The sequence below is a fragment of the Pseudorasbora parva genome, chromosome 10, assembly GCF_024679245.1.
Source record: "Pseudorasbora parva isolate DD20220531a chromosome 10, ASM2467924v1, whole genome shotgun sequence".
NCBI classification, from domain to species: Eukaryota; Metazoa; Chordata; class Actinopteri; order Cypriniformes; family Gobionidae; genus Pseudorasbora; species Pseudorasbora parva.
Window position 1 is genome coordinate 45,099,612 of NC_090181.1, and position 20,005 is coordinate 45,119,616.

Sequence of the window (20,005 nt, forward strand, 5' to 3'; positions counted from 1 at the left end):
TTGTCCATGTTGAGTTTTAGAAAATTTGAATGAAGCCAATCTTTTATTTCATGTACACAAGCAGAGATTTTGTCAGTTGTGAATGATAAAGTGGATGTACAGGTAGTGTATAATTGAATGTCGTCAGCGTAAAAATTACAGTTAAAACCATGACGGCGTAGGATCTCACCAAGAGGTATTATATAGATTATAAATAATAATGGCCCAAGAACGGATCCCTGAGGGACACCTTGCTTCAGGGGGACAGTGGGTGAGCGGAAATTCTGAAGAGAAACGTAGAACAGTCTGTCAGAGAGATAGGAGGAGAACCAGGAAAGAGCAGCACCAGAAATACCCACAATCCGAAAGGCGCAGAATGAGTAGTTGATGGGAGATGGTATCAAAGGCAGAGCTAAGGTCAAGCAGCAAAAGCATAGACAGAGAACCAGAATCACCAGAGAGAAGCAAATCATTCAGTACCTTAACTAGAGCAGTTTCAGTACTATGCATAGGGCGAAAACCAGATTGAAAAGGATCGAAAAGATTATTTTCAACTAGAAAAGACTGAAGCTGGGAGGCAACAGTACTTTCCAGTAATTTGGCTATGAAGGGGAGATTTGAAATGGGACGATAATTAGATAAAACTGAGGGATCAAGGTTGGGTTTCTTGAGAACGGGGGTAACAGCTGCAGTTTTGAGTGATAGAGGTAATGAAGCATAACTTCAAACTCTTTGCAATTGTTCTCTGAGAAACTCCTTTCTGATATTGCTCCACTATTTTTCGCCGCAGCATTGGGGGAATTGGTGATCCTCTGCCCATCTTGACTTTCGAGAGACACTGCCACTCTGAGAGGCTCTTTTATACCCAATCATGTTGCCAATTGACCTAATAACTTATAAATTGGTCCTCCAGCTGTTCCTTATTATGTCCATTTAACTTTTCCGGCCTCTTATTGCTACCTGTCCCAACTTATCTGGAATGTGTAGCTCTCATGAAATCCAAAATGAGCCAATATTTGGTATGACATTTCAAAATGTCTATTGTGAATAAAATATAAGTTTATGAGTTTTGTAAATTATTGCATTCCTTTTAATTCACAATTTGTTCAGTTTCCCAACTTTTTTGAAATTGGATTTGTTGTTGTCACACGGGAAGAGTTGCAACACTATAAGATGAATCACAGATAAGATGGGAGTCATTTGACAGTTTCAGTTTTCCTATGGCTTCCTTTACGATCCCACATGGAGGTTTTCCAGTCTGTGTGCTATCTCTCCTGAAACTACAGCAGAACATCTAATTCTGAGGTAAGAAAGTAAAAAAAAAAAAAAAATCAAGATAATATTTTGTTTAGTTGTTCTACAATTGTAGATAATGTTGTATGAGTTATATAATGTTAAAGTGTAGTTTCTCTAGTAAAGAATGGATGACCCCCAAGACTCTTAACCTGATGGGAAGCGGAGATAACAGAATTGTAAATAGTCAATGTAAAAATTTAGCAATTTTGATTTAGTTCCTACTAACAGAATTCTAACAGTCTTCTCACTTAAGAAAATTTACATGTAAACCATGATTTAATTTTGGATAAATAAAGCAAAAGAGAGGAAGATGGTTGTCATCAGCATAAAAATTTATACAGAATTTACAGTAAACTTGTCCTAAAGGCAATAGACAAATAATAAACAGATACAGGCCCAAAATTGAACCCTGAGGCACACCACTATTTTTTTATTTGAATGAACTGAGTTTGTCCTAATAGTCCAATCAAGAGAAATACATGAACATCGATAAGTATTAGAAAACATCTGGCTGAAAATATCTAACTTAATTGACCAATAATGTATTCTAGAGAGACATGGTCACAAACTTTAACCTTTATTAACTGTAATGTGCCTTACGTTTATGGATTACCTGTTGTTTGAGGTTTGACATTTGTTTTGGGAAAATTAATAACTAAGTGATGTTATACACATGCGCGTTATGAGTTCAGTCTATAGGCACATAGTGTTTCTTTACAAAGTGCCATCGCCATCTACTTTCTAGGCAGCAAAATACCGTGTTTTAGTAGTTTTTTGTGGATCCATGAGAACGGGGATCGTTTTGACGATGTTATCATCTGTACGTGAAAACCGAATGGAATTTTATTTTCATTTTTAGTACATTGTTGTCGTGCAAACGCACCCTAAAGATCCCCTATATGATATTTTCACTTTCAAAAGATTAACAGGTTAAATCTGGCCAACATTTCCTATTCTACAATGCACCATCCACTGAATTGAGAAGTTCATCCGATTCATATCATCAAGCGATCATCACTTCTTTAGAGGAAGAACCACTTAGGAAAGAGATTTATTGTTTGCAATTGTATCTTTCAAATCTGATGTGGTCAACCTTAGCACATCCACCCTGATATGAAAATACACTATATTGCCAAAAGTATTAGGACACCCTAAGGTTTATTTCTCCCAAGGTTTATTTTTCTCCCTCATGCCCTGGTGGAGTTTTGGTTCCTTGCCACTGACACCTTTGGCTGGGCTTGTTTAGTTGGGGGCACTAAAATGATGATCTAAGTTATTCATTTAAATATACAAATAACATTCATTAATCAGGTCATATTTAATTCTATAAACTACCCAAATCACACTAGCCAAATCAAATTTTGCTGCAATATTGTCCTGTTTAACACTGTGAAGCTGCTTTGAAACAATCATCATTGTAAAAGCACGATATAAATAAAGTTGATTGATTGATTGATTGATTGATTGATTGATTGATTGATTGATTGATTGATTGATTGATGGCATGCAGCCTTTGAAAGTGAAAGTGCCCTTTTCGATCGTACCACAGTGCCCCCGCAAACGCGATTTACACCCCTGCCCTAAGCGTGATTTCTACCGAGGAGGACACCCCAATTTCCATAAACACAGTCCTAAACCTTGTGGAAAGCCTTCACCGAAGAGTTGTTATAGCTACAAATTGTGGACCAAAAACATGCAGTTCTTTATTTGATAAACCTTCTGTTAGCTTGTTTTTGCTCAGACACGGTGCAGCGGCTGATTTTAGGTCAGAATGTCCAACCTGTTATATTTTGACACTGAGAGTGTACATATATAGTGAAAGTAACTTATGTTTAAAGTTGAAGAAGAAGTGCATCAAAGGTTTATTAGCAATGTTTTACATATTGATTCCCAAATAAAATTCAGTTCAAAATAAAGTAGAATTGTATACTGGTTGTATGTGAGTGAAGTTATAAGTGTCCAGTCTTTTTACAATCATTTAGTAAAACAAGCAGAAAAAAACTGATTTTTTTTTATCAGAGTGTCAATAATAAAGTAATTTAAACAGTAAACAAAAATGCATTTTAGGCATTTGTCTCTGTCCCTGACAGGGTGGACATTTTTTGATCTTCCATCATTTATTTCGTTTAATAAATGGTTGAATTTCCAAAAGTCACAGAATACCAAGAATGACCCATTTTTTATTTTAATTGTTATTCAGGATGTTCCTTTTTCAGTACATTAATTTCTTCCTGTCATTCCTATGGGCAATTACAATTCACACTCATCATGAACTGAAAGTCAATTAGGAATCCCCCCCAACATAGTGTTGCACATCTGGTACACATGGAATCCACCCGTACCAGATGTGGGCCGGATCTGGGCTGTCACCATGGTGCTGTCTGGGTGTAATATACACAGTGTAAGTTCACTAAATTACATTTTTATATTCGGGGGTCATAGTGGACAGTCATAGTGGGGCTTCATACAAGTGTTATTTCAGGACAAAAATCAATGAATCTATAATTTTACATTTTAAGAGTAGGTTCTCTGTAGAGTGGCACATTTGTCTGCAGGTGTGATTTGGCCAAGAGTTCACATTATAGAGATTATACAGCTAGGCTGAATGCAGGTTACCCTCCCTCAAAATGCATCACTTCTGCACGTGTTTTGTTCATTGGAGAAAATGTCTGACAAGATGCCATCAGATATAGGCTATAGAACTCTTTCAGCACACAATAGTTTTGCTATCTGCACAATATGCCGATTTGTATATCTGACAGGCGCCCAAACACGTTTTGCAGCTAGGGAAACACGCATGCACAGAACACAAAGCAGCAGCAGCAGCTTCAGTCCAGACACATGCTCCGCACTGGAATCCCAACACGTAGTTATCCTTATATGGGCATTTTCCTGTTTGACAGCGTGACGTCACTGCGTGACGCGGGAGCAGGTGCAGATGCTGAGACTGGAGGAGACGTCACATTAAATTTACATTTTGATTATATATGCAGTCGCAAAACGAATTAACATAATAAGTAAGCATCATTAAAATGATTTCTACTAAAAAGTCTCTTCTTTTACCTTTCTTTCACGCCCTAATTTTCACATAATCGAGAGTTTTTGTTGTTGAATTGACATGACACCAGAACACGGATCAAATGGCGTAGTGTCGAATATGAGCAGTTTGCATGAAATTATAACGTTTTAAAATATGTCATGCATTATGCATCATTCGTAAGGACTTTATGCATATCAGGGTTCATCAGAATTTTATGAATGAATATGTGGCAGGCGCCACGTTTCGTCCTCGCAGGGGTTCGCCATGGATTCAGTGCGCGCAGCTTTACTACAGAACAACCTCTATTCTGATTGAAATATAAGATGGATATGGATTATGTGGTAATATGCACGAATTTGCCCAGAAAACTCGGTTTTCCCTGCGTGTCGTTCAGGGGAGCTCCCCGCGCGCGTAATGGTACGGCCCGTTTCATTCATAAAATTCAGACGCACTATAAATAGGAGCTCGCGGAGCTGAGAGTCACTGACCAGGTTTATAAACCTGGAGAGAGCCAACATCACGAAGCGAGGGATTGGGACCAGAAGAGCTGGAATCCAGTTGATATTGCTGGAGAAATGTTCCCGAGCCAAGCGAATTGTGATCCGGACTCCGCGTCCTCTCCTGCCAAACCTCGCGCGGATGCCCTGATGGACAGCAGCAGCTCACAGGTACGATGCTTTCGCTTTCAGGCATCATCACAACACACAAGCCATCCGGTGCGTGTTGTGTAAAGGCTAATACTCAGCATTATTAATACACATGCATTCTTTAGTTAAAAACAACCCAAGTTGGGTTGAAAATGGGCAAACCCAGAATTTGGGTTGTTTGAATGGGTCCATTTACTGGGTTCAAACAACCCAATTTCTGGGTTTCTCCATTTTTAACCCAACTTGGGTTGTTTTTAACCCAGCATTTTTTTTTTTTTTTGAGTGTATAGTGTTTCTTATTCAACCATTTATTATGATGAAGTGTTATTATACATTTACATGTTTTAAATGGTCTAGCACACTGTCGTAATGCTCGTGCTTCATCCTCTTTATCAGATGTTGACTGTGGTCCTTTGCGATGCAGTGAAACATGGTAAAGCATTGTAAAAATGCAGCTGTTCATTGAGAAAAATAAATCCAGTGAGGAGAGCCCACAGCAGCTCTGCGTAAGCATTGACGTCAGAGACAATGCAAAAGTTAAATATTGATCAGGAGGCTATTTTTAGATGCTCGAGAGTGTATTTAAAGAAAGAGCCATAAGTGCAAACTAAAAAAAAAACTCGTGCATTATTAAGAACTTTTCTTTTAAAGTCTGGTCTAAAAATCCAGATGCACATTGTGTTTATGTGGCTAGATTAATTATGGTATATTGCAATCGCAGGGCTCGTGCGTGGATGTCGAGTCTCCGGGCTCGTTCGTTCCGACGGTCACGGCGATCTCCAGCACGCCGGACCTGCAGTGGATGGTCCAGCCGACCATCATCACATCTGAGGGCAGAGCCGAGAGCAACGAGCCGGGGAAGACCAAGAGCGCTGGGAACAAGGGGAAATGCGCCAGGAAGAGCAAGAGCGAGCAGGTACCACATTTCTGCATTACTGCATGATCTGTGAAGCATCGTGAGCCTGCATGGGATTGATGGGGATGCAGCTCTAGCTTTGGCATGTTGCCTAGACCAGCAGCATCCACTTTATATTCAGGTCACAGCAAGTCTGCAACAATAGACTATTTTTAGACGCATTGCAGAGAAACACGCGTGAATGAGTGGCGCTAGAAGTCAAGGCATGCACTGATTCTTCGAGATGACAAGTGCAATTCATCTTGCTTTGACTAGCTCTCTCCGGAGGAAGAGGAGAAGAAGAGGATCAGGAGAGAGAGGAATAAAATGGCTGCAGCGAAGTGTCGCAATAGACGGAGAGAACTCACCGACACCCTGCAGGCAGTGAGTACAGACAGACACCAACATAACCTTTACCACAGACGGCTCATTCAGAAAAAAAGTCTCGGTTTACTGAAATAATTTAATGATATGACGCTAATTTGCGCTATATCACAGATGACAAAATGTTACATTGGAACGCTGACGTTCTAAATGCTCTAAATGTTTAAACGTTTTCATTCGAACGTTTAGCAAACCATCCATTTCATCATTCTGCCAACATTCTGGGAATGCTACTTTTGAATGTTCTAAAATAATGAGGAACATTTAGCAAATGATAATAATAATAATAATAAAAACTTTCATTTTTTAAAAGTGAGATTAATACATCATCTGTAAACTTGAAATAAGCTTTCCGTTGATGTATGGTTTGGAAGGATAGGACAATATTTGGTCGAGATCTGGAAAATCTGGAATCTGAGGGTGCAGAAAAATCGAAATATTGAGAAAATCTCCTTTAAAGTTGTCCAAATGAAGTCCTTAGAAACGCATATTACTACTAATAATACATTTTTGATATATTTACCAAATATATGAACATGATCTTTACCTAATATCCTATTGATTTTTGGCATAAATGAAAATGTATAATTGACCCATAACATGTATTGTTGGCTATTGCCACAAATATACCCGTTTGACGCAGGACGGCTGTTCAGATGTGTTTTTGTTCCAATGTTTTGAGAAGACCCTGATAACTTTGAAGGAATATTCTATTAATGTTACTGGAAGAATGTTTGCTCATAAGTTTGAAGGAACCTTTCCAGAGCATTAGCCGAAGTTCTGAGAACGATGCCATTTCGATGAGATTAGGCTTCTGAAGTCATGGACTGTTTTCAGACATCCGCTCAGACTAACAGATTTAGACCCGTCACCCAAACTCCTGTCACTGTTGAGTCACTGTTGTGTGTGGGCTGGTTGGGATGTCCAAACAAACAGCAATATTAACACCTACTGATGGCTAATCCACCTTTATTAACGTTAGAGCACATCTTGGAGGCTTCTGGTTACTTCTAGCTCTACTGGTTTGTAGCGTTTTACGGTTTATTGGACTTTGTTATTCTACACTTATTGAATAGAAGAAAATATTTGAACAGAAAAAAATCAGTCTTTATTCACTAATCTTCTTCCATTCCACTGAAGCTCTGAAATGCACTCCTACACTCTAAAAAATGCTGGGTTAAAAACAACCCAAGCTGGGTTGGAAATGGACAAACCCAGAAATTTTGTTGTTTGATCCCTAGTAAATGGACCCATTCAAACATTTCTGGGTTTGTCCATTTTCAACCCAACTTGGGTTGTTTTTAACCCAGCATTAACCCATTTTTTAGAGTGTACAGTTGAATGAACTGCCAAAATGGTGCCTCAACACTAAACCTCAATGGGCATTATATTTAATTTGAGAGTCACAGCTCTTCGGTGGATCTGTTCCTGTAACTATAAAGAAAAACATGCTGAGGGTTTTTTCACAGGTGCACTCTGAAACATGCTGGGTTGTTTTAACCCAATGTTGGGTCAAATATGGACTAACCCAGCAATTGGGTTGTTTTAATCCTGTGGTTGGGTTAAATATTTGCTTAAGGCAACCCATTCGCTGGGTTAAAACAACCCAACTGCTGGGCTAGTCCATATTTGACCCAACATTGGGTTGTTTTTTAATTTTTTAGAGTGTGAAATCCAGTATTTTAAATGGGAATCTTGCTTGATCTGGATAAACTGAGTGTCATTAGAATGATTAAAGATTCCAGCTTTGATATTTGAACACTGTTTATGATAAAACTAGGTTGCAGTGATATATATATATATATATATATATATATATATATATATATATATATATATATATATATATATATATATATATATATATATATATATAATTATTTATTTATTTATTTTTTATTAATGTCAGGAGTGAAAGTAATCTGTAATTTTTATACAGTATTTTGAACAGACAACACACTCTAAAAAATGCTGGGTTAAAAACAACCCAAGTTCGGTTGAAAATGGACAAACCCAGTAATTGGGTTGTCTGTTCATGGAATAACCCAGTTTTTGGTTTCTCCAGGAAACAGACAAGCTGGAAGAGGACAAAGCCGCCCTCCAGGCTGAAATTGAGGTCCTCCTGAAGGAAAAGGAGAGGCTTGAGTATGTTCTCGCCACTCATAAACCTCTTTGCCAGCTGCCTGAAGAGCTGGACTGCCTGTTTCCTGAGTCTCCTCAGCCACTTCCAACTTCTGAAACGGCCAGCAAACTCCCAGAGGATAGTCCGCAAGATGCCTCTTCCCTGCAGGACATGGAGATCCCTACCGTACCGTCCACCGCGATTTCTGGGAACTCCAACATCCTGCTGTGCTCCAGTGCAGAAGTGAGTTTGTGCGACCTCGAGCCCTCTCTGGATGTCAGGGACGAGCTCCTCGGCACTGAAAACGAGGACCGCGTTTCGGCTCGCTCCGTCCCCGACATCGACCTGAGCGGCTCGCTGGGCATCACGGACTGGGAAACACTGTACAGGTCTGTGGCCAATGATCTCGAACCTTTGAGCACCCCGGTGGTGAGCACTTCCACACCTACCTGCAGCAACTATCTGTCTGTATTTACCTTCGCCTGCCCCGAGCTGGACTCCCTGGCCGAGGGACTGGACGGTTGCAAAGGTGGCGTGACCAAAGCCGAATCTAGCGTCGATATTCTCAACTCTCCAACCCTTCTTGCCTTATAAACGCAAGTGTAGATGATGTAATGTCACGATATTGTTCTTAATATCTATTGGATATCACAGTGTTCTGATGTCCAGATGTGTGATGTTGGTGTAAAGCCTATGGAAGTTTGTTTCCACCACGGAATAAAAAAGTACAAAAGGAAATTGCGACTTCTTATCCCCATAATAAGCTTCAACAACCCCCCATAGACTACAATACCTACCCAAGGCAACAGTGTAAAAGTAACCCATAATTCTGACCTTATTTACACCCAATTGCAAGTGTGCATATACAATTGCAATTGTTAGTTACAAAGTCCAAATTGTGAGATATAAACCTGCAATTACTAGAAAATATCAGAATTGTGAGGTGATTTCCCCCCCCCCCCCCCCCTTCATAATTGTGAGTTTAAATTAGGGCTGTGCGATTTTGAAGAAAAATAAGATATTCGACATGCGATACGATATTGCGATTAGAGTGTAAAATTAATTTCTATTATATTAAAAAAAATATTTAAAGACAGAATGAATCTCAAATTGACTGTTTTTTTCCCTCAGAATTGTGAGATATAAAGACACAATTGCGAATTACAAAGTCTGAATAGTGTGATATAAACTTGCAATTATGAGAAGGAAAAATATCACCTCACATTTATGAAATTTACTCACAACTGCAAATGTATGTCTCACAATTGTGAGAAAAAGTCAATTGCGAGTTATTAAGTCAGAACTGAAATATATAAACTTGCAATTCTGAGAAAGAAAAAAATTCACCTCACAGTTGCGGGTTTATATCTCACAATTCTTAATAAAATGCCAAAATTGTGCGTTACAAAATCAGAATTGTATATATTTCTCAGAATTGCAATGTAATATCCCGCAATTCAGACGTTATTACTCACAACTGTGAATTTATATCTCAATTCTGAGTAGAAAAGTCCGAATAACGAGTTTAAAAAGTCGCAATTTCCATTTATTTTCATCCTGTGTCGGAAACGTTTCCATAGAAGCCAGCTGTTCTGTGGATGCACCCATGTAATGTGTGAGGCTCGGGGTATTACTTTCTTCCAGATACATTTGATGTAGCCCAAATACAAGAGCATGGACAATTATCTTATACGAGCAGATATGAACTGTGTTCTGGTTTGAAAAGCATGCACAAGATATCATGAATATATAGTATATATATATAAAAATATATATAACATATATAGTATATATGTATCAGTTTCATATTTGTTTGATCTGGTGCTAAGTTCTGTGGAATTGACTGCAGTTTTGTGTTTGTTTTCTATGGCAATAGATTATCGACTCGTGTTGTGCTTTAATATATCAGAGTTATCGCATACCTCAGTGTCATCATCGACTGTGTTTCACATTGTTCTTAAATGTTTAGAGTTTTCCATGAAAACATCCAGTGCTATATCGATGGAGATGTATTTTATGATAATTTATTTTTCTACATTTTAAATTTGACTTCTTTGTCAAATGAAAAGATCAAAATGAGCATTGATTGCTGAATAAATATTCACGATATACAATCATGCACTGGTGTTCCTGTGTCCTTTGTTTCAAAATAAATTGCTGCTAGAAAGTATAGCTTAATATTGGACATGTATTTTCACACAGCTAATTGAGTCTGTGTTACACCGACATCTTCAGTCACAGTCTGTGCGATGATCTTATTTCAGTGCGCTTTTATTTGATATGATTGACCATATAATCTGTCTAATATAGCCACAATTCACGGGTCCAGCAGCTCATGTGGACAATTACGATAAAAGTGAATATTTTTAATATAATATAATATATATATATATATATATATATATATATATATATATATATATATATATATATATATATTTTTTTTTTTTTAATATTTTTAAAAAATTTATTTATTTTTAAAAAAATTTTTTTATATTTTTATATATTTTTTGCTTGTCTGTGAGCAATTGATTGGATAGTTGGATGGTTGTGGTTTGCTATTGGTGGATCTCATGTGAGCGACAGGTTGCCCCGTCCTCGTCATGAGAGAAGAGATGAGATGTCGCTGTTATTCTGATTCAAGATTACCAGGAACATAAGTTTAACACAATAATTATGAGGATACTCACCAATACAGACATTTTGAAACGCAAGAAGATCTAAAAAGAAAGTTAAATTCAGTATTTGCGTGTTGTCTGAGATAGATATCTGGACACACACTGCACAGAAAACATCCCACACAGTGTGTGACAAACCTTCGAGTTCTTTTTTGCGTCTTCTTGCACTTTAATATATTTTAATTGGCAGGGCTTAAACTTTCGTGATGATGCAGCACTGACCCGTCATCTGACACGAGCGTTGTTCACATTTGTTCATATTCTCACAACATTGCTTTGCTAGAATTCATAAAAATATCACTGCCAACTGGCATATGACACAGTGTCATATGATTCATATAACACAGAATTTTACTTTTTTTTACTTTACATTCACTATGGCTAGTGGTCCTAACATTAGTGGTTCTAATGTTACTAGCCACTCAGCATTTTCACTGTCTACAATTTTGACATTGTTACCATCGTTATCACTTATAACATAACCGACTGTGTTCATGTAAATACATAATAATAATAATAATAATAATAATAATAATAATAATAATAATAATAATAATAATAATAATAATAATAATAATAAACTTTATTTTCTATGGCGCCTTTAAAGTTACATCTTAAAGACTGAAGACTAAAGACTGAAGACTAAAGACTGAAGACTAAAGACTGAAGACTAAATACTGAAGACTAAAGACTGAAGACTAAACACTAAAGACTGAAGACTAAATACTGAAGACTAAAGACTAAAGACTGAAGACTGAAGACTAAATACTGAAGACTAAAGACTAAAGACTGAAGACTAAACACTAAAGACTGAAGACTAAATACTGAAGACTAAATACTGAAGACTAAAGACTGAAGACTAAAGACTGAAGACTAAACACTAAAGACTGAAGACTAAATACTGAAGACTAAAGACTGAAGACTAAAGACTGAAGACTAAACACTAAAGACTGAATACTGAAGACTAAACACTGAAGACTAAAGACTGAAGACTAAAGACTAAAGACTAAAGACTGAAGACTAAACACTAAAGACTAAAGACTAAAGACTGAAGACTAAACACTGAAGACTGAAGACTAAAGACTGAAGACTAAACACTAAACACTAAACACTAAAGACTAAACACTGAAGACTAAACACTAAAGACTAAAGACTGAAGACTAAACACTAAAGACTGAAGACTAAAGACTGAAGACTAAACACTGAAGACTAAAGAATGAAGACTAAAGACTGAAGACTAAACACTGAAGACTAAAGACTGAAGACTAAACACTAAAGACTAAACGCTGGAGACTAAACACTGAAGACTAAACACTGAAGACTAAAGACTGAAGACTAAACGCTGGAGACTAAAGACTGAAGACTAAACACTGAAGACTAAAGACTGAAGACTAAACGCTGAAGACTAAACAATGAAGACTACTCAGCATTTACTCAGACTTACTCAGACTGAAGACTTACTCAGACTGAAGACTTACTCAGACTGAAGACTAAACACTGAAGACTACTCAGCATTTACTCAGACTTACTCAGACTGAAGACTTACTCAGACTGAAGACTTACTCAGACTGAAGACTAAACACTGAAGACTTAAGACTAAACACTGAAGACTAAACACTTAAGACTAACCACTGAAGACTAAAGACTGGAGACTAAAGACTGGAGACTAAACGCTGAAGACTAAAGACTGAAGACTAAACGCTAAAGACTAAACACTGAAGACTACTCAGCATTTACTCAGACTTACTCAGACTGAAGACTTACTCAGACTGAAGACTTACTCAGACTGAAGACTAAACACTGAAGACTAAACACTGAAGACTAAAGACTGAAGACTAAAGACTGGAGACTAAACGCTGAAGACTAAAGACTGAAGACTAAATGCTAAAGACTAAACACTGAAGACTAAGGACTGGAGACTAAACACTAAAGACTAAACACTAAAAACTAAACACTGAAGACTACTTACTAAAGACTGAAGACTAAATACTGAAGACTAAATACTGAAGACTAAAGACTGAAGACTAAACACTGAAGAGTAAACACTGAAGACTAAAGACTGAAGACTAAACACTGAAGACTAAAGACTGAAGACTAAAGACTAAAGACTAAAGACTGAAGACTAAAGACTAAAGACTGAAGACTAAACACTGAAGACTAAAGACTGAAGACTAAACACTGAAGACTAAAGACTGAAGACTAAAGACTGAAGACTAAAGACTAAAGACTGAAGTCTAAAGACTGAATACTAAAGACTAAACACTGAAGACTAAACACTGAAGACTAAAGACTGAAGACTAAACACTGAAGACTAAAGACTAAACACTGAAGACTAAAGACTGAAGACTGAATACTAAAGACTAAACACTGAAGACTTAACACTGAAGACTAAACACTGAAGACTAAAGACTAAACACTGAAGACTAAAGACTTGAGACTAAACACTGAAGACTAAAGACTGAAGACTAAACACTGAAGACTACTTACTAAAGACTGAAGACTAAATACTGAAGACTAAATTTTGAAGACTTTAGACTAAAGACTAAACACTGAAGACTAAACACTGAAGACTGAACACTGAAGACTAAAGACTAAAGACTGAAGACTGAAGACTAAAGACTAAAGACTAAAGACTGAAGACTAAACGCTGAAGACTAAACACTGAAAAGTGACTAGTGAAAAGTCTTCAGTGTTTTCAGTGACTAAACACTGAAGACTAAAGACTGAAGACTAAACACTGAAGACTAAAGACTGAAGACTAAACGCTGAAGACTGAAGACTAAAGACTAAACACTGAAGACTAAAGACTGTAAAATAAAGACAGACGAATAAAGACTGAAGACTGGGATCTACTGAGGGAGGTAAGTATATGGAGATGACAGCAAAAGTCTGTATGTGTAGGTTATGACAACAAAACCAGACCCTGAAGTACAGGGAACGAAGGCAGATAAGGAGTCGATGAGAAACAGGTCCAGGTGATTGTGAAGTGCCTACAGGTGAGGGCCAAGGAGAATGCTGGGAAGTGTAGTGTGACAGGTGACAGAGTGGGTGACTGGGACAAGAATGGGATGACACTTGGTGACTTTTGTTGCATTTACTATGTGAACCCACACAAAAAATCATGAGCATGATTTGGATATGTTAACCCTTAAACGTATGACTGTTTATAATGTTCAAAAACTGACACTTCAAATCAACATTTCAAACAAAAAGAAATATAAACCTTGACAAAAAGTAGTCTTCGAGAATGTCTAAGTATTTCTAAATCCATAGCTTAATGAAAATAAGTATTTATGTCTATGTCTAAAACCACTAGAGAATTTATAAGCCACTTTATATAGAACAGTGGCGATTTCTTTAAGACTGCAAGGGAAGCTCGGCTTCCCTTATAATGTCACAAAATTAATGGTCAAATATGTACTATTATATTAACATTGTATTGACTTAAAATGCGTTAGAAAACGTTCATCTCAAAGACGAGTTTGTTCAGAATCAGTTACATATAGCAGGTCGGCTGACTCGATTTCCTTCTCATACATTCCCACAGCGTCACAGTGCATTTCCCTATAGAAGCCCAGCGTCCATTGACTTCAATGGGGCTGCTTTGAACGTTTTTTTTCAGCGCTTCGAAACTAGACGGTCATTGGATAAACGCTGCGATTATGTCCCACCCACGGACGCTCAGCGTCTCTGGGAGTGAATGGGGAGTGGGCTGGCCCGGACTCCGAGCTTCTGCGTGATGATTGGAGGGTCTGCATCTCCTTTTGACTGACAGCGATTCTGTACTATAAGGAATCACTGAAGCTATTCGCTCTCAGTCCCATCGAGGATTTCTCAAGTTCAGTCGAAATAAAAACTGCTGCAACCTATTTCTTTGATATTTGCTTGGCGAAATTGCTTGATTTTCATCATACATTTCACACAATTATACACCACATTCCTTGTTTCAGTTTTACAGAGTTTAATATTTTTTTAGATCGTTCATTCATTCACAGGGTAAAAGACCATTTTCTTGAAAAGGAATATAGGGCAGAATTTACTTTTAAATAAATAAGACAATTGGCCGAAAATGAGCTTCCCCTCTCTGACAGACCAGTAGCCGCCACTGATATAGAACTATCCCGGCATCAAGTGGTAACACCATAAGCTATTATTTTCTTACTCCCACCAGATGGCTCTATTCTACACTCAAAAATCTTGTATTTGAAATGCCTTGTCTCTTGTCCCTTGTGTGTGTGTGTGTGTGTGTGTGTGTGTGTGTGTGTGTGTGTGTGTGTGTGTGTGTGTGTGTGTGTGTGTGTGTGTGTGTGTGTTTATTTTAAATAAGACAAATCTGATATTATTGTAATCTTATATCTGTTATATAGTTGAGATGGTTCTTTAATGCTGATCTAACAGCAGAAAACACAAGCTACGGTTTAAATCCCAGTTGAGCCGGCGGGGCATGTTGTCACATTTCACTTCCATTCTTTTTGGGTTATATCGAGAAAAACATTTTAAGGCTTCGGTCACTTTTTTTGACCGTGAATAAGCAAAGAAGTTATTATAAAGTTATTATTTATAATATATTTCATGTGTATGTAATCTGTTCTGCAGGACAATTTATATTCATATATCCATTAAAAAAAAGAGTATCAAAATATGGGGACCCTTTTTGAATGACCCTTTTTGTTTCCACTGATCAGAAGAGCTTCTGCTCGCTGTGGTGGGAGGGACTGCGTTACACTCCACTGCTGAAATACACACACATTTGGCGGGTGTTAATGTCAAGCCCTGGTTGTCATATTATTTTAATGTATTATTATTTATAATAATGATTAATGATAAACACACATACGTTTATTGTTAAGCAGGTCACACAACAGATTCAGAACCTGAACTCATATATTGAAACACATTACTGATCATTTCCAGGAGGATTACCAATGCGCAGCTAAACAGTTTGGGTTCCAGAACGTTCTGGGAACGTTAGTTTTTGGTTGTCAGAACTTGCTCTGTTGGTTTGGAGAACATTCTCCATAACGTTGCCAGAAAAGGTAATTTAAAAACAAAACATGGATTTTTTATATTTAAACAAATTAGGTTAAAAATGATGTTGTGTTTAGGGGAAGTATAAAGTGCTAGTACATAAAAAGCCCTGCAAATGCAGTTCTGACACCACAGCTTCCGGGATTGCAGGGTTATGCTAATGTACTTTTATGTGTATGTAATCTGTTCTGCAGGATAATTTATATTCATCTATCGGTAACATTTACAATACGGGTGCACTAATATGCATTAATTAATGCTTAACTAATGCACAGATAATCATGAGTAAATCTATTACTAATGGTGAACTAACCCCTTTATTAATGATTACTCCATCAGCAACTAATGAAGATTCATCATGATTAATAGATAAAGTAATCATTAAATTGTTATTAGTTAAATATGTCATAATGTAGTAATTCCTTAATAACATATTATATTAACTAATAATGCAAATTAATGTGTTAATTACCACAACGGGTCATGCATTTCATCTTCCAGTGTCTGCTTTAATTAATCATCAGCTAATGATTTATAAAGGTATCATTATGTTATGACTTTACTTGTTGGGACACATGACTATAAACTAATTGATTAACTAATATGTAATTGTGTTTATGGGTTTTGAATTAATTTTGAATTAGTTAATAGTCATGTTGATATGATACCTTTATAAATCATTAGCTGATGATTAATTAAAGCAGACACTGGAAGATGAAATGCATGACCCGTTGTGGTAATTAACACATTAATTTGCATTATTAGTTAATATAATATGTTATTAAGGAATTACTACATTATGACATATTTAACTAATAACAATTTAATGATTACTTATCTATTAAACCTTATCTATTATCTATTATCTATTAATCTATTAAACCTGATGAATCTTCATTAGTTGCTGATGCAGTGATCATTAATAAAGGGGTTAGTTCCCCATACATTAACTCATGATTATCTGTACATTAGTTAAGCATGAATTAATGCAAATTAGTGCACCCGTATTGTAAAGTGTTACCCATATATCCATTAAAAAAAGAGTATCAAAAACGGGGACCCTTTTAGGATGTGGTTTCTTTCACTGGCTGCCCAGAAGAGCGTCTGCTCGCTGAGGGCATTATAAAGCGCTGACGGTGAACGGAATGTTTGTTTTCTGGTTTCCAAGGGGCGGAGCGAGTCTGCTCCTCACTTCTCCACTCTTCTCCATGTGTGTTTTCCCTGCAGTTCATTTCTCATCCTCCCTGCTGACGTCTGACTTCCGCATTCCTCGCTCTTCCCGATCAGGGATCAGCGCTCGAGACTCGAGCTGATGCAACGATTCCCGCTCTTCAAGATCTACTCGCGACCTCCGGCTGACGTCACAAAGGGACTCCACTCGCTCACCTCGAGACCGAAGTCAGGTAAGAGGCCAACTTTGACAACTTTTGCACGGGCTTCGAGTCCATTTTTCTCCATGGCTGTGTCTCAAAGCGCACAGAGCCGCCTAGACTGAACACGTTTTTGCGCATCGGAGGCGCGCGCGCAGCAGGATTCGTGGACATCGCGCGCGCGTTCCGCCTGTGATGCGCAAAAGCGCTGTCTATGTAGGGGAGCGCACTCGGTTTTGAGACACAGTCCGAGTGCATGCAAGCACCAAAATGCAGTGCATTGCAAAAAAATAAAAAAATAAAAATAGCACTGTGCATATTTATTCGAATAACAGCAATGGATGCTGTTGCTGTAGATGCATGCGTTTTGTGCAACTCTCTTTATTTCCAGATATGAACGCATTTCTCCCAGCCATGCCCATCTCTAGTTGTAGCCTATATAGGGAATGTTCCCAATAAATCGGTATGATGGGACAGACAGACAGACTCAACACCGCTGTAAGCTGAAGTTACACAAGAGAAACTTCCGTTTTGAGTCACTGTAGGGCGTGGTGCAAATGAACATTCATATTTTGATCATCTGTTATAATTTCACTGTATTGTCCAGTGTTACACACACTGCATTAAGCTCGTGATCAGTGAAACGGATGCGTGTGTGGTGCAGACAAACTTTTCCAAATTCAAGATTGTTGTAGGTTCAAACTTGGGTATGTACTTCTCATGTGGCAGCTGGATATCCACCAAATAAGCCTCAGTTTATTTAAAACATGATCTGAAACTTAAGTACTGCAAACATTTGCACGTTACATCACAGTGAAGTTAAATGAACTGTGGTGCTCTTAGATCATCATCAGTGCCCAGCATGCATTTTCAGCTGTTCGGAAAGGGTTTCACTTCCACTCCAAAAGAAGTGGGCGATAAAATCTGGAAGCAATGTGTGAAACTGTTTCTCATTGCATAACAGTGCTATTATAACTGCATGCATAATGCAACGAAATGACACTGACCTTTACGGATCCAGGAGCGTTGATTATGACACACAGCTCTGCAATGATTAACATTAACTCTATATAAATATATAAATATATATATATATGCAATATGATGTGGACTCTAAATGTATTGATACTAATGTTAACATAATAAAATGTGAAGATTCAGGAGTCTGTTATATCAGAAATCTGCTTTCTCTAAAAACACACCCGTCTTTCCATGCAGAAATGTGGTTATATTTCAGTGTTTCAAGATTTATTTAAAACACAGTTTAACACATAAAGTTTAAAAAAATAAAAATAATTAATTATTAAACTTTTTTTTTTTTTTTTTTTTTTTAATATGATTGAAAAGACTGCTTAGTGTCAGTTTTCAAGTGTTGGATTAGCTTAAAATTTCAGACATTTTTATAGATAGAAACAGAGAAAAATCATTCAGATTGTGTTTCTCTTAAAGGGATAGTTCATCCAAAAATGAGCCTGTGATGTTTATCTGCTGAACCCCAGGGCATCCAAGATGTATGTAGGTGTGTTTGTTTCTTCAGTAGTGAGTAAGTAATTCGCAGTAATTCTAATTAGACCACATTGGCATGCATTATACGAGCAACGGTTGAGTTAAAAATCTTCATTTGTGTTCTGCTGAAGAAACAAACACGCCTACATCTCAGATGCCCTGGGGGTCAGCAGATAAACATCACAGGCTCATTTTTTGGTGAACTATTCCTTTAAACTTTACCTCATTGAACTAAATGGAACCTCACAGATGGTTTGTTTGAACACTGTTATAGGCAGAAGTACGGTGGCCGAGAGAGCTCAATGCGCTGCAACTGAAGAAAACACAAGCAGATAAAGAAAACATCATCAGTTTGACAACACGTGCTGCAAAATTTCACAATGCAACCAATGACAGAAACACACTACAAATACTCGCAACACAACCAAATTCAGAAACACACTGCAAATACTCACAAGACAAACAATTACAGAAACACTACAAATACTCACAACACAAACAAATACAGAAACACACTACAAATACTCACAAAACAACCAAATTCAGAAACACACTTAAAATACTCAGAACACAAACAAATACAGAAACATACTTCAAATACTCACAACACAACCAAACACAGAAACACACTACAAATACTCACAACACAAACAAATACAGAAACACACTACAAATACTCACAACACAACCAAACACAGAAACACACTACAAATACTCACAACACAACCAAATTCAGAAACAAACTGCAAATACTCACAACACAAACAAATACAGAAACACACTACAAATACTCACAACACAACCAAATTCAGAAACACTTCAAATACTCACAATACAGACAAATACAAAAGCACTGACAATACTCATAACACAACCAAATACAGAAACACTGAAAATACTCACTACCAAATACAGAAACACTGCAAATACTCACAACCAAATACAGAAACACTTCCAATACTCACAACACAACCAAATACAGAAACACTGCAAATACTCACAACCAAATACAGAAACACTTCCAATACTCACAACACAACAAAATACAGAAACACTTCCA

The 20,005-nt window shown here is 37.3% G+C and overlaps 2 protein-coding genes across 2 annotated transcripts in view; both read left to right on the forward strand.

The window, feature by feature from the left end:
• Positions 1-5,237: 5,237 nt before the first annotated feature.
• fosaa (v-fos FBJ murine osteosarcoma viral oncogene homolog Aa) lies at positions 5,238-10,482 on the forward strand. The gene is made up of 4 exons (XM_067456275.1): positions 5,238-5,498; positions 5,684-5,878; positions 6,134-6,241; positions 8,307-10,482. Exons 1-4 carry the CDS (start codon positions 5,412-5,414, stop codon positions 8,955-8,957), a joined length of 1,041 nt encoding a protein of 346 aa, XP_067312376.1. The 5' UTR covers positions 5,238-5,411; the 3' UTR covers positions 8,958-10,482.
• A 6,746-nt stretch (positions 10,483-17,228) lies between these two features.
• jdp2a (Jun dimerization protein 2a) overlaps positions 17,229-20,005 on the forward strand; it is a 32,110-nt gene continuing 29,333 nt past the window's right edge. The window contains exon 1 of the mRNA XM_067456269.1: positions 17,229-17,472. Coding sequence (XP_067312370.1) covers positions 17,382-17,472 — 91 coding nt within the window. The 5' untranslated portion in view covers positions 17,229-17,381. The remainder of the gene's footprint in view (positions 17,473-20,005) is intronic.